General features: G+C 46.8%; 1 protein-coding gene across 1 annotated transcript; it reads right to left on the bottom strand.

Annotated features, from left to right (window-relative positions):
- Window positions 1-564: 564 nt before the first annotated feature.
- On the bottom strand, window positions 565-19,548 carry SFT2D2 (SFT2 domain containing 2). The gene is made up of 8 exons (XM_080914677.1): window positions 19,441-19,548; window positions 13,713-13,799; window positions 13,453-13,538; window positions 9,881-9,962; window positions 8,870-8,905; window positions 8,728-8,783; window positions 7,032-7,061; window positions 565-4,333 (listed from the first exon to the last, which is right to left on the bottom strand). Exons 1-8 carry the CDS (start codon window positions 19,501-19,503, stop codon window positions 4,294-4,296), a joined length of 480 nt encoding a protein of 159 aa, XP_080770803.1. The 5' UTR covers window positions 19,504-19,548; the 3' UTR covers window positions 565-4,293.
- Between the last annotated feature and the right edge of the window lie 913 nt (window positions 19,549-20,461).

Raw genomic sequence — 20,461 nt, 5'->3', positions numbered from 1 at the left:
TCTACTCTGCTGACCTTTTTCTTTTCTGTCCCCCCACACCATCCCCGGGATCCAGCTGTAATTTCTTCTTGGCTTCTGAGTTTTTCTTTTTCACTAGCAACCTTCTGAACCTCACCTGGCATTTTATCTATTTTAGCATCTTTGGATTCAACAGATGAAATGTTGTGATCTTTTGAAGAGCCATGTTGGCATGTGTGTCAATTACTTTTAGCACTGCCGGGACAGAATACCTGACAAGAAGCAACTTACTTACAAAGTGGCTTATTCGACTGTTGGTCTGAGGGGATGGGTAATTGTGGCAGTGGGAGTATGAAACTGCTGGTCACACTGATTCATTGTCAGAGAGGCATGAATGCTGGTGGTCCTCTCAGATCAATGTTAAACCAAGTCATTTGAGATCTATAGCAACTGTGTGTGGGCAGGGGTGGGGGGAGTAGGAGGTTAAACATACCTACAATGTGTATATACACCAAGACTTAGTCTTACCGTTGTTTGGTTCAATGAGTCCCAGAGAAACAGACATGAGTAAGAGACAACACTATATTTGTTACAGATCATAATGCTACCATTTATTGGGGAAAATAAAAGGGAGAAAAGCTGTGAAAGGGAGAGGTCGCTCTCTCCAGCAACACTCTTTCTCTTTGAAGTGAGTAAAAAGAAAACATGAACTAGAGCCTCAAGACAGAAAAGGCAGTACTTGAGAATATATTTTTGAATATAAAAATTCAGTTATACAATCAGTAGCTTTCAAAATCAACTACACCTACACAATTATAAAAATTGTTTTGTTTTGTTTTTCTTTTTTTTGTTGTTGTTGTTTTAAACAAAGTGTTTTAAAAGCTCGCTGTATTGGAACAGGTATAATGTTCTGAAGGCATACAAATCCACCACAGGCATGTGGATTTGGTTTTACTGCTGGGGAGTGTACCCAGGTGCCCACGGCCTACACAAGAATGCCAGGGCCTTCATCACTGGCCTCTGCACACCCTATCAACTTCACAATCAGAATTACAAAAGACAGAGTTTAGAGAGGTTTTGTTGATCTTCTCTTATCCAAGCTAAGCAAACACAATGAAAAAGACAGGAAAAAAAAAAAAGCACATAAAAAATTTTTGAACTTTTACCAGTTACCAGCTCCTGCTAGAATGGATCTGACTGTTGTCAGCTCATGTGAATGAAGGCTCTGCCACCAGCTAATTTCAAGTGTCTCTCACGTTACAGAAGGGCTAGAAATACTCAAAGTAGAATAGCTCATCCTGAGTGAATTGGGATTAACCTCCACTGCTTTCCCCCTTAAAAACACAAGATCTCAAAGCAAAAAAATGAATTGGCAGGTACTTTAAGATCACCCCCTAAGCAATTCTTTTAATAAAACTTTCTAAGCAATTTAGACTTCTAGGGGGGAAATGTATATTTGCAATGAATTTCAGCTAATGTTCATTCAGTTTTAAAAGGCTATTTATCATCTGTAAAGCTATAGCACATTATTAAACTTACAAAAAAAATTACTTGAAAAACTAAAAACAAAACTGCCAAAGCCTAGCACACATCTTTATACTGCTTTCAACACTGATTTTTTTCTAATTAACTAAAAATAAGTTTTAGGCTTGGCTGCGATTATAAAGGGTATGTTAGTGACTACTGAGAAGTGACCAGAGGAAGTGTAAAGTCAGGACAGGAAATCCATGGCCATGAGTGCATCTTTACCGACCAACTCATCCCACCAAGTCTCCTCCCATACACGACAAAACCTGTCATTCACAGGGATACCAACAACAAAAGCCAAACCAGCCTGGCCTTCACATCTGTCTCAGATACCGTCCACTACTAATCATTTATTCTAACTAAAGCATTAAAAAGTAACTTTATGTGGAATGCAGTTCATAAATTCATTTCTTGTTCTCTCAGTCTACAGTGACTATGTGGAAGGGAAGGTGGCAATTAAGACGTAATCCACAAAGTCACTGTGAGAGTAACACAGACACCCAAGCACTGAGACAATCTCCACGGTGAAAATGCCAAGCTGGGAATATAGCTCACCCTTCCCAGAGACAAGATGCCAAGAGCTGGGGTCTGAGCAGCAGCCATACAGAGGAGTGGGAAAGACCAAAGCCCCCTTAGAGCTCGGTCTGTGAAAAGGACAGCGAGAGACAGAATCCAGTGAGCAGGCACTCACCCCCACAGCATCCCAACAATCCGCCTGGAGTTGAGGGAGGCTACTCTCCTAGAGGTACAGTGATGCTCTCAGTGCAGTCCTGCAGACTGCAGCCCAGAGGAGGCAGCATCGGGCCAGATGTCCCCCACACCTGGAAACACGGCCTGGCTGAGGACCATGGTCACTCAACAGCCTCCATTGGTTGCCAACAGAGATGTTCAATGGGAAGAGTGAAGGGAAGGAAGGGAAAAAGAAACAGACAACACCCACAGTCAGAGGCTAATTCTCCACTTCAGCCTCAATTACTAGGCTGCTTTTAATCAACGTTCCTGGCTTGGCAGGAGACTTAGCAGGTTTGAGGTGGCTTTCTTCCTTCCATAGTCAACAAAAGCAGGGTCAGGACCAACCAAGGAATAAGACAACTAAAGAGCAAAATCTGGGAGTCTGGAAGATACTGGAAGATAGTCATGCTTACATGTGTCCAGATTCAAGCTGTTGAGCAAACTGGCCACAGGCTGTAGAAATTAGGCCAAAGCCTTTTATCCAAGACTTGATCTCAACCTAGCGCCTCTTCACTGATTCCCCTGCTGGGGTGGGGGGTGGGGAGTTTCTGAGGCCCCGATTGCCTCATGATGATGAAGGCAGTTATCTGTGGTTGGAGCTTGTGGCAATGACCCCACCCTCGTGTCAGCTAGGAACCATGGGTACCTCTAAATTCCCCAATGGCCCTTCTCATCCCTGAGCCCTTTTGAGACCTGAACTGATTCCCAAGGCTCCTGGGACATGACTGGCCACAACCACAGAGATGAGTACTTGCCTCCTGTGGTCTGGCGGTGACAAAACAGAGGTCAGAGTAGGGCAAAGAGCAAAGGGCAAAGAACAAAGGGCACAACTAGACTGCTGGGACCTCAAGCTGTCAGACAGGACACTGATGATGCCAGGGAAGCACTGAGCAGCTGAAAGGGACCGTAGGATGGTGGCCATCTTACAGACACACAGGTAAGCTGCCAAAAAGCAAAAGTGGGGAGCAGGGAGAAGGCGGCACCGTGACACAGATGCTGAAATCAGAGAGGGTACAGGCCAGGATGAAAGCAAGCGACAGGGTTGCGAGAGGTGCCAGGAGACTTCGTCACAATGGAGACTGAGAGTCAGGCCACAGCGGAGCCCCAGGTGATATGGAAACCGACTGACCTCCAGTTCCGTGAGTGGAGTGAGACAACGCGCACGGCCCTTGTGAGGACCAGATGAGATCCTCAACAAAGCGCGCTATGAGGTTAGGCATTAGGCTGCAGCAGGACCACCAGAGTCCAGTGCAGGCTGAGTGTCAGTGCTGGAGCATTCGGGTTATGCCTATTTATTGCTGGCCCACGAGGGAACGGTCTTCTATGTGCTTTCCTTATCCCAACTCCAGCAAAGAACGAAGAGTAAACATTTATAAATAATGAAGGCAAAGAAACAAAGCAAGAACATGAAGAGTTTTCACTTTCTAGTGGCTCTTGTCCAGAGGAAACAGCATTTTAGTTACTACTTCACTCTCAATTAACCAGTGTCCGGAAGTAACAAGACAAGACATAGGAGTGAGGACAGGAGGAGGAATCCACATTGAGCACTAGAAATACATTCCACAGCCAGCAGTGATTCAGCAGAAGGTGCCATCCAGGAAAGGAGCAATGTGTCCAGGACAGGCTCTCAGAGGTCTTAGAACAGGCAGAATCCCTTATTCTCAAACACCAGGGAAGATGCAGTGTGGGGCTGTGGCAATGGTTTTCTTTGTGAGGGGCAAATCTTCAAAATTCTGCACTTCCTGCTGCTCTGCTAGAAACCCTGCTAGACCTCCCTGCTGCCGCCTGGGAATCAGCGGCTCCTCAGGTTTCCCTGCTGCTATTAGACAAAGACTGTTCTGTGAGAACCTTCCAGAAGAGAAAGGTCACTAGAAGAGTTGTCTACACAGCCACAGAACCGTACATTGTGTTACAGACATTAGGGTTCAGGACGCGTGATGGCTCCCACAAGCAAGCCTCAAAAATGTCCAAATTGCAAGGAACACACTGCTGCAGGTAGAAAGCGAACATCCGTGGGTGAGGTTTAGAGGGTGTTTGCAGAACTGCCCAGCTTCCACTGTGCACACCGGCAGTGTGCTATGCAAGGCACACAGCAAAGCACTTCTTCACAGCGTCCCTAGGAGGGAAAACACAGAGATGAACGGGACATGAGCATTTCCCAGGGCACCACGCTGCTGAAGGGAAAAAACAGTGAGGTCGGACCTATTCCATCAAACAGCAGCACCAACACTTCTTAGCCCATTTTCTCCTGGGCAAATTACTGGTCATGCTGGAGTTTTCGAATTCCTCATCTGTCAGTTGAGGTGTGGCCACTCACCCTGCAGACGGCTCATTGGGGCTAATACATGGCAAAGAACAGGCACGTAGCAGATGATAATTATTGCCATAATGAGAGGAACATAGGAAGAGAGAATGGACTATCAGAGTGAGGAAGTAGCCTGCTGCACTTCAGCCAATCAGAGAACACACTGACATCATTAAGGTGTGCTCACCAGGGCTGTTCTTCATTACTAGCAAGCAGCAGAAGGCTCTGAAGGAGCATCTTCAGGTCCCTGGCACAAGGAGATACGTGCAGACACTGAGCTTCACTAACAGGCTGCTCAGTGTAACTCAGGTAAACAGAGAGTGGGTGCTCAGCAGACAGCCCCTCTGTCTGAGCAGACCCTTCTCTTCACTACACCTAGCTGTGTAAGGACATCTTAAGCTCTCACCCTCACCTACTCCAGGTCAGACAGTGTTCTGGATGTACGGGAACTAAGGACTCAGGGGTCACATGAGGTAAGTGAATCCAACTGCCTGAGCGGGCAATGAGTTTGAACATCAAAAGCCATCAAGGAGTCACGCATGGTAAGACAGGCCTGAGATGCCAGCAATCAGGGTGCTGGAGCAAAAGGATTTTAAGTTGAGGCCTACAAGAGCTACACAGAGAATTTGTTTAAAAAAAAAAAATGTTTTGTTTTTAATCTAAGAAGACTCTTCTGAAAGACTTTGTTTAAGGTCTGCTACATACTAAATCCCAGGAGTATTTGGTAAAGTTCCTTCCTGCAGTACACTGTAGGGTCTGGGAAGTTGGGCAGCAGGAGCTCACCTAATTTGTAACCAATTTTACAAACTCACTTTGTCTTACAACTTTTACAGCTGTGTGGTCTGCTCTGTGGACCCTGGGAAAACCTAGTCTAAAAGCCACACTTAGAGCTCACTTTGTGATTCGCCCTACTAAAGGAAACATCTACTAAAGGAAACATCTATCTGGCTTAACAAAACTCACTAGTTCCAAAAGAATTACATCGTTTCCATCCCTCCCACCTTCCCATCCTGATCAATTCAGAACCCTAAGCAAAGACGCCAAATAACTCCAGTTTCAGGGGTAACTGTGACCACACCCTGTGCTTAGAAAGGTCCACTCTGGTTAACACCTTGATGACCTGTCTTAGCCCTGGCTATCCTGCAACTTGCTCAGAAGACCAGGCTGGCCTCAAACTCCACACCTGCCTCTGCCCCAAGTGCTGGGACTAAAGTCATACACCACCATGCCCAGCAAAAGCCCACATTTTCATTTTCACTAGGCCTATTAAATTACGTACGGAGCTTAGGCACCAAACTTGCCAAACTGATAAATACTTCATTAGAGGCTCAGATTCAGAAGACCTTGGCTTCTTTCACATAGCAAGCTAACTCCTGGGACATCCCTGCCATATTCTTCTCAAAATAGGTTCCTCCCTGTCCCTAAGGCAGTACTTCACAACTGTTACACTCCTGGGACCTTTTATCAGCTTGTCAGCCTCGCTCCAGCAGACCTGGAAGGCACCAGACACCATGTCCTACCTCCTCCCCAGCCCCGCACAGGCTTTCATTTCCTCAACACAAATTATGAAAATTTTTATTTAATAAATAAAAATAATGATAAATATGGAAAACATTTTTATTTAGTAGATGACCAAAAAGAATGAAATCAAGTGGCTTCATTAGAATCAAATCAGTGGCTAACTGTGAAAAGCCCACCACCAAAAGCGGTCATTTAACAAACTCCCAAGGCTCTGAAGATGAGCCAGCCCCACACACTCCAGCTTTCAATGTCTCCTCCAAGTCTTGGTGGTCAAGAGTCACCAAGCTCACTAACTAGGAAGCACTGTTCCCCTAGGGTCCTGAAAGACTTCCCTTTTCTGAACATTTTCAGAGTGAGGCCCTGTAAGAAAACATGCACTGGGGACCACATAGCACTTGTTTAGTTACAGTAAACTGATCACCTTTCCAATCATCACCTCAAAGCTATAGAAACACGAACGTGCATCCGAGTACTTTCCCTTAGAGCAGAATGCCCCAAACACCAGGAACTCATTCTGGCCAACACATCACTAGCTGAGTCGTCATCACTAATGGAATCAGGAAAATTGTGGCCCTTACCATACAGATCTATAAAACAGATGCCTGAACTGTGCCTATCTAGCTCAAAGAATTTTAGTAAAGATAAAGAATATGCATTCCCTGCAACTAAACTAAAATCTCCAAACTAAACACTGTATCAGGAGCTAAGAGATGGTCCAGAGGCTAAGAGCACTGGCTGCTCTTCCAGAGAACCCAGGTTCAATCCCTAGCACCCCCATGGCAGCTCATAACCATCTGTTAATTCCAGTTTCAGGCGATTCAACCCCCTCTTCTAACATCCACAGAAAATGAACACACGTGGTAATAAATATGCATGCAGGCAAAAATACACATTCAAAAATAAATAAACCTTTTAAACGATTAAAAGCCCCGTGTAAACACATCATGGCTTACAAATCAAAGAAACCCTATATCCGAATACATCTTACCTTGCATATGGTATGTAGGAAAGGCTATACCTACAAAGAAAAACAAAGCGAAGATCAAATGGAGGCAGTGGAAAATCCCTCAGCAGGAAGCTTCTGAGGCTCCAAGAGCACCCAGTGATTTACCCCATGTGAACTCACACCGTGCCTGCTCTTTGAGTAGCCATGTGGCAGAGGAGAGTAAGGGGCTCATATAACTTCAACCCCTCTGACCTTAGCCTTGCATGTGGCACCGTTTAATCACATGGGCCAGTAGTGACCACCTAAAACAGGCAGGCTCCAGACGCCCATACAGCAGCAGAGTTCTACTGGTAAACATTAAAAATAAAATCCTCAACAGTTGTGTTCTAATGCTTTGTAAATTCTCAAGAGAATTTAACCTCAACCCAGGTGACATCAGCATTCTATCCTGCAGTACCTTGGTGCAACGCTTACAGTGCTTCAGGAACCCAAGCCACACTGCCTGTAAGACCGACTATGCAGGGAGAGATGCTGCCCTTTGTGTCAGCCAGGATGTAAGTTGGTCAGACTTAAGACAAGTGTAGCATAATCAGCTCAAAGGCAATCACCATTTTCCTGAGCCCAGAGGAATGCTGACTCCTTGGGACTGGCTTGAGAAAGAGCCACATATATGGAGGAGCCAGAAGAAAGCCAGAGTATAGACGCAAGCCATCAAGACAGGCCCTTACTAACGCCTACTGGCAAAAGTGTCTCATACTAAACTCTTCCGCGTGCCTCCCACTGTCCAGGTCCACACGGTCAACTCTGAAAGGCAGTTTGACAGTACTTCTTCACAAGCTCAAAGTTCCAAAAGAGAAGACTGGGTCGAGTTTACATTCAAGACCCATTTCTACTAACGAGGTAACCAGGAAGATTATTTAGAATGCTTACAGGCCTCCCTTTTCTCTGTATCCTAGCAGACACTGTATCCCACCTAGAATAATCTGAAACTATTTTGCTAGACATCATTACTCATGGATTAAACTTTCAAAGCAACACAAGTACCTCAGATGAGATACACATCACCTCCTCGCCCCATCTCCCTTGGATGTTAACACAGGTTTAAATAGCCAAAAATCTACAGTTCCATCCATGGCTTTAAAAAGCCATGTCTCTGGTCACCCTTTGGATAGACTTGGCCTCTGAGTTACAATTAATTTCCTGCTCTTCACCTGAAGTTTCCCAGAGCCACTGGCCTCCAGTGTGCAGGCTGCCGCCCCATCCACACAGGTTTTCACCTGCCAGCTCCTGCTCCCCTGGCTCAGCTGACAACGCCCTCTGTGTCATTCTACAAGAATGCATTCCGCCACAATCACTGATTTTCTCACAGCATCCATCTCTGGCAGGGTCTGATTGACTCCTGACCCCTTTCTATTAATACTTCCATTGTCTAGGCACTTAACAGACCTGAGTAATATATTTGTACATCTCACAACTAGCCATGAGCTCAGCAAAAATGCTTCAGCCACAGATAAGCAGCCCCTGGTGACCACTGATGGCAAATGCCATCTGTTAGTGGGCCGAGGCAGCTGGCTGGCTTCTGACAGCTGTCCCTTCTGTTGCGTTAGTGTCAGCTCTTCAACTCAAGAGCTTCTGCGTGTTCCTAACCCTCCCACCCACAACACACGAGTTCTCCCTCCTTCCCTTCATGAGTCAGAGGCAGGGCTGGGGACAAGGAAGGGACACTAATGTCACTTACCATGTCAAGGCCAAAGACTGCAAAATACAGAAGATGAGTGCAAGTCCCGCATTCCACTAGAAAAAAATGGCACAGTTACTGGAATGTGTGTGGCAAGGGGTATAAACCAAAAAGTATACAGGAGACTAAAGTTTCCACTTACCAAAAAGGCGGAGCACAGGGTAAGTGTAAAACATAACTAGAAAGAGACAGGAAACACTAGTTAACACAATGCAGTTCAAAATGTTTAACCCATCCAAACAGCCGCGTCGGGAAAAGAAGTCCAACTCAACAATAAAAATGTACGCAGGTTGAAGAAAATGAAGCATTTAAGCTTCCCCTAAGAGTCTGCAAATAAGACCACCTTCTGGACAAGTCGTTCACCACCAATCTTCTCATTCAAGACATAAGTTAGCTGACCACAAACCTTGTCAATTACAGCCTCTGGAGAAAAGGTCAACTAGAGATGTCAGCCTCACAGCCAGGAAGCCTGTTATCAGTTTACCTGTCACCTGACACTCCTCTGTGCCCTTTCTTAGACAGTTTTTCCACAACACACTTGTTAGGCCATCCACATCTGAAAACTGGAAAAGCAAATAGGTGTTCCAGCCACCTACTGCGCCTTTCTGCTCACACGCCCGTAATTCCTTAATCATTGTGCCCTAAGCATTCTCTGTGCCCACCATAAAGACCATAAACAAATAGCAAATATAGTCATGGCCTTGAAAAACATTCTCCTATGAATATATGAGAGATGCACAGAAAATAAAATGAAAAGAACGCTGATCAAGTTCAAACCCCTCAATACTGATAGTCATGCTAGGAATCTAGATAATAGCATCTGAAAAGATTTTGACAGCTATGTGGATACCTGGGGGCTGGGGGGTAAGTAAGATACAGCTGTGTTGCTGGGATAGAAATAAAAGCTTCCAGCCAGCCATGCCAATATATGCCCAGGATCTTAGCACCCAGAAAGTGAGGCGGGGACAATAAACTCAAGGCCAATCTAAACAACCTGTGAAGCCCCGTCTCAAACAGAGAAACTAAAATGAATATAGCTCAGTAGTAGAGAGAGCATTTGCCTAATATGCACTGTTTAATTCCCAGGTAAAACAGAAAAAGAAAGTACAGGAGCTGCTCTACAAAGCCTAAGTGGAAGGCCGTCTGTCCTTACCAGCACCAGGATTGTGGCGATGAGACGTGTAGGCTCAAACATACGCTTCAGCTGCTTCACTGGCCCCATGAGGAAGACGGTACTAAGAGGCAAACACACAGCCATTACGGGGAGCACAGAGCCACAGGAGGCACAGCTGCTACCTCCCCAGGAGCTACTGTGGCAGTAACAGGAAGATTATGAACAGCTCCTGCCAGGCACTGGACTTCCAGGCCTTTTGTACACTGACCTCATTTAATTCATCAAGGACCTATGAAGTAGCGACAATTAGTACACTCGATTTAGAGAGGAGGGAAAAGGCTAGGCTGTTACATAACCAAGGTCACCCAACTAATGTAAGAGTAGGGGGTAAGTGCACACGAGGTTGCTGCAGAATAACTGCTTCCCACCCCCCTCTCTCTGCACCCCACCCTCTCTGGGCAAAGTGCACAGGAATCCACTGCAGAACAGCTTTCTACACACTGCACCCCACCCTCTCTGTGAAAGGTGCTGCTTTGCCTCTTTGACTACCTACCCACAGAAGCAAACCAAGATTTAAGAAACGGAAAACACGCCTTACAGGTTCAGACTGGTACATTCAGAAGTAGAGCATGTCCCCTCTATCATACCCCCCAGGAATTTTAATAGTAATAGTAACATCTACTACAGTTAGTTGCTGGTGTGCCAGCCCACACCCTGCCAAGTGTCAGGTGTTACGTGCAGTACTCATGCTGGGTGTTGGTGAAATCACACAGGAAGACGAAGAGCTGGTGCTCAGCCCACATCCACTCTGGAGGCCCCTTAGCGTGAGTCTGTGTGAAGGGAATATGAGAGCTCGCTAATGGAAGAGAGTGGTCACAAGGGAAGCAGACACACACCTAACACACCAAGTGCAGGCACTGGGCGTTAGTCACACTTCCTGGATCCCAAAGAAGTTTGCAAAGGGCAGACAGTGGGAGCTGCTTATGGGTGATACTCAGTACAAGTGACAGCAGATGACATTACCTACTGAGCATTCCAAAAAGGCGGTTTTTTTGTTGTTTACAATATGTCTGCCTCTCTGAAGTTAAGCTATTTTCTGAGCTGAAGTATCCAGGTTCATCAGAGTAAGAAGCACACACAAGACACACTTGTATAGAATTTGTGTAAGGTTTGAAACCCCTCATAACACCAAAAAAAAAAAAAAGCAAAAAAAAAAAAAAAAAAAAAAAAACACGCCCCTTCGCTATTCCCCTCTGCCCTGCTATGGAGTCGTCCTATTAAGATAAGCACTTTTGGAGTAAGCAACATACATGTATAATTACACTCACTCTAGACTATACATTTAACCCACACTGTAGGCCCAAAGCAAACCCACAAAACTCAGTATCTGAGAAAGCTTCAAGGGCAACATCACTGAGGGCCATTACTGAAAACTCAAGGTGGGAGAAGCCAAGACCAGTTGAGTATGGTGCACACAAACAGATCTCTGCGAATTTCAGACCAGTCCAGTCCATGCAGCCATGTAGTGAATCCCCGGTCAGACAGAGCTATGCAGACTCTGTCTCATTAAAAAAAAAACCCAGATTATATATTTCACCATCCACCTGACTCTGACAGGAACAGTGCTGGGATTTGGGTACAACTGGGGACAAGTGAGGTACACACTCAGGCAGCCCTTGACAAGTGTTTTATACAGTGTTAACAAGTCATTGCAACCTGTGCTGTCACATAAGTACAGTCGGGGCAGAAAGAGCCCCAGAGGAGGTGGGGGAGGTTACCAGTTTCAGGAAGGAGGGGGTAATCAGCAGAGCTTCACACACACACACAGGTGCACACACATGCATTCGCGCACACACACACACACACACACACACACACACACACACACGAGGTGAGATTAGAGCCAGGATCTGATAAATAAGCAAGTCGTCTGCCCGACTGTGGAGCAGAGAGATGGGCAGGATGGCAGACAGAGAGCATGGCCTGAGGAGAGGCAGGGATGAATGGAGATATTCCAGCAGCACCACTGAACTCATCTGCAGAGAAGGGGCAGGAGTCCCACGGAGGGCTATAAACAAAGCTCCCTAGCTCAGAGGTGAAGAATCTGGAGAGGGGCAAGAAGAGGGGTGTATAGAGCGGGATAGAGTAGATGGACAAAGCTAAGAGCAGTCCGGTGTCTTAGTCAGTTTCTATTCCTGAACAAATATGACCAAGAAGCAAGTTGGAGAGGAAAGGGGTTTATTCGGCTTTCACTTCCATATCGCTGTTCATCACCAAAGGAAGTCAGGACTGGAACCCAAGCATGTCAGGAAGCAGGAGCTGATGCAGAGGCCATGGAGGGATGTCACTTACTGGCTTGCTTCCCATTGCTCAGCCTGCTTTCTTATAGAACCCAGGTCTACCAGCCCACGGGTGGAACCACCCACAAAGGGCTGGGCCAAGGATGGCTCCACCCACAATGGGCTGGGCCAAGGATGGCTCCACCCACAATGGGCGGGGCCCTCCCCCTTGATCACTAGTTGAGAAAATGCCTTACAGCTAGATCTCATGGAGGCATTTCCCCAACTGAGGCTCCTTTCTCTGTGATAACTCCAGCTTGTGTCAAGTTGACACAAAACCAGCCAGTACAACCGGGTACTGCCTTCCATAGGAAACTGCCCCTGCCCCACTGATGGTCAGCCTTCTCAGAGCTTCTCTTCCATTATCTGCTGTGCCACTGGTTCATGTCCCTCAGTGTGGCTGGTGTGTGCGTTCCACTGTGCCTGCCTTTTGCAGTCTCTGAGTCCAGGTTGTAGTGCTTACCCACTAGGCCCAAAATCAAGCAGTCAGGGCCAAACAACCACAAGGACAAGGAAAAAGCCAGGTAAGAAAAGACAATAGCTACTGAATAATATGGCTGAGTAATTACGGTGCATGGGAAAACTTGGACTCCTGGACCCCGTTCCCCATAGGACTCTGAAGTTATTTATAGAAACATGGGGGAGGAAGAGGAAAGGGGAAGAAAAGATGGCCTACTCGGGTTACTAAATTACATTCTGATAGGGCCAGGCCAGCATTTCCCATCAGAGGCAGGACCGGCATTGTCTGCACAGGTGCAGTTGACGAACGAGTTCAACCCAGTATCCATGTACCTTAAGTAGACTGAATGGGTGACCTCCCCTGGAAAGTACCCATCATGTGCCTCACCACAGTCCTCAAGCCCAGGATGGTCCGACACCACCTGGTAACCAGCTCCAGTCTCACAGCCCGGGAGCCCTTTTAGAAGAAGCAGCTGCATCTCAGTCTCTGAGGGCAGTGAGAGCAACACAGGGAGGGCTGGCCACATCCTGTCCCTGGGAGAAATTTCGCAATGCTTTGTGCCACGGTTCCCTCATGTAAGGCACTGGTGACACAACGTCTGCTTTCTCCCAGGGGTGTGACACTGATAAACTACGACATAAGATGTTTTTGAAATAAGAGGATATGAATGTGATACATGCCATGTATCTATCTTCCTTCTTTCTGAATCCTTAAAACCATGAAGCATCTTTCTCCTCTCCTCACGAAAATGATGAATATCTTATCTTCTATTAAACAGCAAGGTGGAAGGAAAGAGACGAGAAAAAGGTTACCTCCCGATTGATGTGATGTTGCCCAGGGTGTAAAACACTGCAAAGAGGCCGAGTCCCTTCCTGGGCACCCACAACAGAAGAGTACCCTAGAAGGGGAGCAGAGGACACACGCATGTGAGCACAGCTGCCCTCCCTGCCTCCTAGCTCCCTCCCCACTTGCCCACTCAATTCAATAAAGTGTCAAAGAGAAAAGTAAGTGAGCAGAGGGGAAGGCCACAGCAGAGAACTAGGCAAAGGCAGCAGATGGAAGGAAATCTTACCAGCAGTGAGCACAGGATTCCTAGAGCAAAGCACGCGATGAAGCCTTTTATTCGGGTGCTCCAGCTGAGGGACGATGCCTCCACGACCTGCAGTTTCAAAATGACAATTATACATACCTGCACACTTACTAAAAACAGACAAACATGATTAATTTGGAAATGGTGCTCAGGGCTGCTGAGATAGCTCAGCAGGTGGAAGGGCTTGGAGTGCAAACCTGGCGACCTGAGCTCCATCCCTGGAAACCACACAAAGGTACAAGAAGACCCTGACCTCCATGTGAGTGCTGCACACACACACACACACACACACACACACATGCAGGACAAAAAAGGAAGGAAGGAAAGAAGGAAGGAAGGAAGGTGGGGGAGAGGGGAGCAGGGAAGAGGGAGGGAAGATGGACTCCTACACACTCCCAGCTACATGAAGCTTTCACATACAGCTCTTAATAGAGCTATAAACTCTTGCCCAGACTGGACTCTTCCCTCCGGCACTTCCAGAAGTTTACTGCGCCTCAGGTGGGGCATCCCAGGGCTGTGACTTCCTGCTTCAAGCATAAGCAGGGGCGCTGACCTCAGCACAGCCTTTCCTACAGGACATGGTTACAAGTAGAAGGGCGTGGCTCTGCCAGGCAGCACCTGGGTCATGGGAGATGAAGGTGAGGGCTGGACACAGGTCATGTTCTCTTATCTCTCTTCCACCCCCTTATAGTCCTGCGACTTCCGGGACCTCAGAGGGAGAAAGCCTTCATACTTACCAGGACTCATCCTTGTCACTTAGTCTTACATTGTACTAGCAACAGCCAAGTCATCCAGTCAACCCCAGCCAATCATCACTACCCATTCCTTTTGATTATCACTCTTAGCCTGATTAATGTTTGTTCCAGGTAAAGTTCAGGGGAAGCCAACATTTCATGGAGAATTCTACTAAAACAAAAAAGTTTAAAAGCAGATCTCAATGGCCCTTTCGCACATCGAAGATGACAAGGATGTACCAGAGGCCTTTTTAGACTGTCCATAAGATACAAGAGGGCTCACTGCCCACAGATGAACACAGCAAGCTGCCACTAAGAGATCAAACAGAATCATCAGAGCCAGGTCAGCATTTACACACCCAAGCTCCCCTTATTAGTCAGCACAGCCTCACGAAGAGGGTAAAGCTGCCTACTACACTGCCACCCAATGGATGGAGAAAGGCAGGTGAGCAGGACCACTCCCTCAGCCCTGACTGGCCCTGGCTCAATGACCTATTTCCAACTTGTCAAACCAGAAGCTGGAAGAGATGACAAAGAGGCTTCCCAGGTGTGACAGGCACTGTGCAGAAAGACAGTCTCCACCCAGAAGAAAGGTATTTAAGTCATCTAAAAGGAGCCCCCCTCCCCCAACTTCCATAGAGCCACAGATACTGACACTGCAATACACACACACACACACACACACACACACACACACACACATAAACACACGTACACTCTGAACATCCGCAGAAAGTTGGCAGAGTATGATTCTGAAAAGAAGGGGCACATTAGGGATGAGGGCCTAGGGGTTTAGCTCAGTGGTACAGTACTTGCCAAGCATGAGCAAGACTTTGGGTTCATCTCTAGCACTTCACAAAAGGGGTATGCACCATAATCCCTAACTACATTCCAAATATCTGTCTTTATCCCACAGATAAGTGTAGTCCTCACCCCCTGCCAAGGAAACCTCTTTGCAACAGAGACCATTAGGAAAAACCACAACCAATCAAATTACAGAACTGTGGAGCCCAGTTCCTAACTGATAGCTCTACAACAGAACTCCAGCACCTAAGGTTCAGGGTCACTGCAGAGGAACGGGCAGAAGAACTGTAAGAGCCAGGGGAACAGGCATGTTGCTGTAAGATTATGTCTTCTAGAAACGTCAGGAGCTACATCCTTGAAGTCTCACTAACAAGGCTGCCTAGACATGACCTGGGCAAGGAAAACATCAATAGTCATGCCTCAACCCTAGACAAGCACAGGCAATGTGAAATGCTAGGAGCCGGTGAAACGTCTTCTGAAGGGGGCATACCAACTGGTTATCTAATACCAAGTGATCAGCTGAAAATATACAAGTAACATTATACAGGCTGGGCAGGTGGTATTTATGTATTTATGTATTTGGTAATGCCCATGCACACACACACCTCACTGACACCAATACCTTTACCAGCACCACCACCCACACCAATAAAAAAAGCAATAACAAAAGAAAGAGACCATGAATCTAAAAGGAAGCAAGCCAGTGATAGATACATGAAAAGGTTTGGAGGGAGAAGAGGGAAGGAGGACATGATATAATTACAAGTCTCTCCGTGTGTGTGTGTGTGTGTGTGTGTGTGTGTATTCATGCCACTCATCCCACACACTTAATTACTATAGTCCATAATATATACACATTTAAAAAGGAGGGCATGTACCACCAGCTGAGACAGCTGAGCCCTATGTTTCTAAGCAGAGACTACCTGTCCACCTAGAAGAGTGGCCATGGGATGCTGCCACCAGGCTTGACAGGGCCCTCGACAATCTATTTAGACCTCTTCTAAGTCAGGTAACTAATTTTCCACCAGGAGCAGAAGGAAATGAACAGCTCCCACTGTTCCCAATCATGCATGGTGGAAACATGCAAGCCATGTGAAGGAAGAGAGGCGGCTCAGAGGAGTGAATTAACTGAGCGTCACCAGCATCAACACCCACACTCAGGAAGTTCAACCTTTCTCTGATTAGTGGGATAAACTGAAAAGTATCAAAGCTGAACTAGCCTTGCCATTCATAGCATTCCAGGATCTGAGCAAGACAGGAAGACTCATGCCTTTAAAGATATTAAAATCACTGACAAGAGTCATCTTTGTTACCATAGTGATGATTATCCCCACCTGCCGTCCAGAAAACCAAAGTTTAATTCCCAGCTGACTGGGAGACTAGCAGTGTGGCCCTTCAGATGGACAGTAGAGGTGGTGACAGCAAACAATCCCACCAGGAGACAGAGGCAGACAGATCTCTGAGATCAAGGCCAGCCTGATCAGAGCAAGTTCCAGAACAGAAAGGGCTACACAGAGAAACCCTGTCTAGAAAAAAAAAGAAATAAAATTAAAGCATTGTCAAGAGAAAGCATTTCTGCCAAAAAGTATGGTTCTGCTTTCTATCATCAGCCTAGAGTAACACTTAGCTTCAACAAATGTCTGGAGACCAGCCTGTCTAAATATTCATCCAAATGCTACCTTGTCTTCAGTGGGGATAGAGACACAGGGCGGGGAACAGGGATAATTCACCACCATATTCCACTATACGTGTGTTCTGTCGGGGAAAGAGGAGAAAGCTTTTGTTCCACTTCTTTTAAGTATACTCCGTGAAAGAGAAGTACATTTTGTCAATTTTGAAAGCGAATTCAGTTGATGGAAAAATCTCTCTGTAAGCTGTTGTTTCTGGAAACTCTGCTAACATAGAGCTTTTTTCAAAAATCAAAACGACTAAAACAGTACCTAGGTAGATAGAATGTGTAGGGAATGCACTCACAAGCTGTCGGACAGGCTGTCATGCACAAAGGTCCCTTTGACTCCAGGATGGAGAAGGAAGAGGGATTATTGCCAAGAGCGATAGTTAAGGACTGTTCAGGGAGGCGAGATGGGCAACTGGTAAGAAAGGAATGCTGTTCTATTCCTGTGACATATGAGCAGACATCCTTCAGACCTTCCTCGGCCCAAGAACCCTTTCCAAAAAAACAGCCCGTTGTATCATAAGGCTGTTTGTGTATATGAGTCCTGCCAACTTTACAGCTACGGGGGGGGGGGGGGGGGCAGAGGACAGTTCTCACACTTTTTTGGCTGGCATTAACTTAGAAAATGACTTTTTAAAAAGCTTTTCTGGTAACCTCTTACAGGTTACGTAACTGAATAGACTTGAAAGCGACTCCATCCAGCTAACCACACAAACAGGAATTTAACCACAGAATCCTCAGTTTTTCTGGCCTCCAAACCATGGAAAGTGTGACCACACTACTGAGTACTTAAAAGGAGGCGGGACCTAGTAAGTGACTCCCAAGCCAAAACACCTCTGAAGAGGAACCTTATTGGCTGGCTATAGACCATTTCCTGGAGTTCAAGACCTGGAAGTGGCCACACAATGAATCAACAGGAATCATATTAGGAAAGAGAAAACTGTGAATATTTTCAAACAAGAGTGAAGGACAATCTTTTACAAGCAGAGGTAACATATGCTTGAGTTTAAGTGGAGATCAAAGCCCTTCACTGTATCCAACACAGGCATTCACCATTTAGGAAAAGAAGGAGTAGGGACTACTGGTCAGATTGTTTTCGAATGGTGCTAGACTATTCAGTCCTGAAGGCCCACCCACTGCTACTGCACCCTCCACCAGTCTCCCCTAAACTAAAGACCCCAACTTTGTACGACAGCAAGTTACTTCCTACAGAGCTATTTTTACATTCAATGGGGGTCAACTAAGTCTTGAGGCATTCTTGAGGCATTTCATCTCATATGAAAGGTCACAAGAAGCCAGAAATGAAAAAAAAAATTACTATTTGAATTTTAAAGATAATGCAGAGATTGAAAAGTTGCAGAGCCTAACTACAACTAATCTCGGGCTATCTTTGGCCTGCTGGAAGCAGTCATTTCTTGCCCATCTGTGTCTGATGTAACAGTGACTAACCTACCTGTAACTACCAGGAAAAAAACACCTTGGAATTTATTAACTTAACAGGGTTTTAGAAGAGCTACAGCTGAGATTTCTCCACGATGCTATAACTGCCTGCTTACTGGGTTCCACTAATACATCTGAAAAGTACCTTAATTACTTTCTTCTGTTACTCCAAAAACTTATCAAACTGTATGCTGGAACACCGAATTTGCAGTAACCTGAATCTGTCTTCGGGCCATGGTCACTTGTATTTTTGGTTTCAAAATATTTGTTCTCATTGAGGTGCAGTTGTGATTTTGCAAAGACAAAATTCAGAGCAAAACCAATCACAGAACTGAGTGTAAGCAGAATGTTGGGAAACCACAAGAAACACAAACTAATATTAAAGAGGAACTCCGATTTCCAAGAGGAAAGGGCTATAGCATCTCGTTCAACACCATTCTTAGAAGCGGAAACCCGGACTAAGGATACATCAAGTAAAACGTAATTATGTCTTCAAAAAAAAGGAAAAGTAAACAAACTTCCGAAGTACTTATAGGATGACATTCTGCGTCGCTCTGGAGCACAGGGCCTTAGAGGGCAAGTTTCAGAGCCACCAAAACTCTACAAATAAAACAAACACACCGGCGGTCTCCAGGAATGCTGGCAATAGTCTAGTAAGTAGTAATCTTGGAGACTCAGAAACCTGGTAGGTCCCTGTTATCAGGCATCAGGCGTTCAGAGACTTTTACAATTACAAAGCAGTATGCGCCCGGGATCCGGAGTTGGATCCTCCCACCAAGGCCGCCGACCTCGCCCAACACCAAAGGCTTCTCTCTCTGGCCGGTCTGGCTGGGAAGGAGGGTCGGGGCTGGGGGTCCAGGATACCCCAGGAACCTCTCCCACTCCACGGACATCAGACGTCTTCAGAGCCTCAAGCCCTTCGGAGGGAAAGGTGGGGAGGGCTCGGGAGCCACGCCTTCCGCAAAGAGCCCGCGCTGCCACCTGTGGCTGTGTCCCAGCAGAGCCCAGCGTCGCGGGCAGCTCTCCAAGAAATGCCAGCGTCCGCGGCTGCTCTCACCTCGGACAGACCGCTGCGGTCCTCGGTGTCCTGGCCGCTCAGCACCTTCTTCAGCTTGTCCATGTCAGGGCCCGGTCCGCCGCCCTCGGCTTTCGCTCCGCCGACCACTCTTCCGGGTGCGCAGCCCCCGCCCCTCCACCCGCCGCCAACCACGGCGCGCCCCGCCCAAGCACCTGCCCACCTGCCCGCCCAGCATGCCCCGCGCCAGCCACACCCCCTGAGGGAGCTCCTAGGGGTCACCTGGGGCGGGGCCGGGAGAGTTGGGGTGAAGACCTAACTCCGAACTGGCTGCGCGCCCGGGGTTCACGGATTCGTTCCAGCGCCCAGCACCACCATGTGCCAGGGCCTGGAAGAAAGCAGGCCTTTCTCAGACTTACCCATGGATGCTGAAATTAATCCGCTGGCGGTTGTGTGTACACCGCAGATTTATAAATAAATAAATAAATTATATATTTTTTCCACGCTAAGGGGAACAAATCAGTGTACAACAGGCTGTAGCAGTGTATCCTTAAACACAGCAGTTCCCACGTAATTCCTAGGGGAAATGACTCGGGAGGTGTGACTTGGACAACGCCTAAGAGCAGATGACAAATGGTAAGGAGAATCAATACTTTTGTGTTTCGTAAATGCTTTAATCAGACTGCAGCACTACTGAGGCTATGGAGCAGAATCCATACGAAGGCATGGATCTTCCAGACAGGACAGTTTACTCACCTTGCACACTGGTTGCCGGGGATATTTGGAACACTTAGGTTAAGGTTAAATTAGTTCAGAAAAATCACTGAGACCAAGGTGCAGCTCTGTGAGAGAACGCTTGCCTGGCTTATGCAAGGCTTTGGGTTCAGTTCCCACCAATGTCCTTGCTTTCCAGAAAAGGGAAAGGAGACCACAAAACTTCAGAAACGCCCACTAGATCCGCCTCCTTTCTCCCTCCGAGACTTGCTTCGGGGAGAATCCACACGTTGTCTTGTGAGTTCTCTCCAACGTGCTCCTATAAATACGTAAGACCTTTAAGAGCAGG

Source organism: Micromys minutus (genome assembly GCF_963924665.1).
Source record: "Micromys minutus genome assembly, chromosome: 1".
Lineage (NCBI taxonomy): Eukaryota > Metazoa > Chordata > Mammalia > Rodentia > Muridae > Micromys > Micromys minutus.
Note: the sequence above shows the minus strand (reverse complement) of the source record. Positions and strands in the feature narration are given on the sequence as shown.

What these genes read in the sequence shown, in the direction of transcription:
- SFT2D2 (XM_080914677.1), bottom strand. Translation starts at nt 19,503, where the DNA reads ATGGACAAGCTGAAGAAGGTGCTGAGCGGCCAGGACACCGAGGACCGC. An exon ending in ACCGCAGCGGTCTGTCCGAG is followed by an intron (nt 13,800 to 19,440) that starts GTGAGAGCAGCC and finishes TTGAAACTGCAG; the next exon opens with GTCGTGGAGGCATCGTCCCT. An exon ending in TCCTACATACCATATGCAAG is followed by an intron (nt 4,334 to 7,031) that starts GTAAGATGTATT and finishes TTTCCCTCCTAG; the next exon opens with GGACGCTGTGAAGAAGTGCT.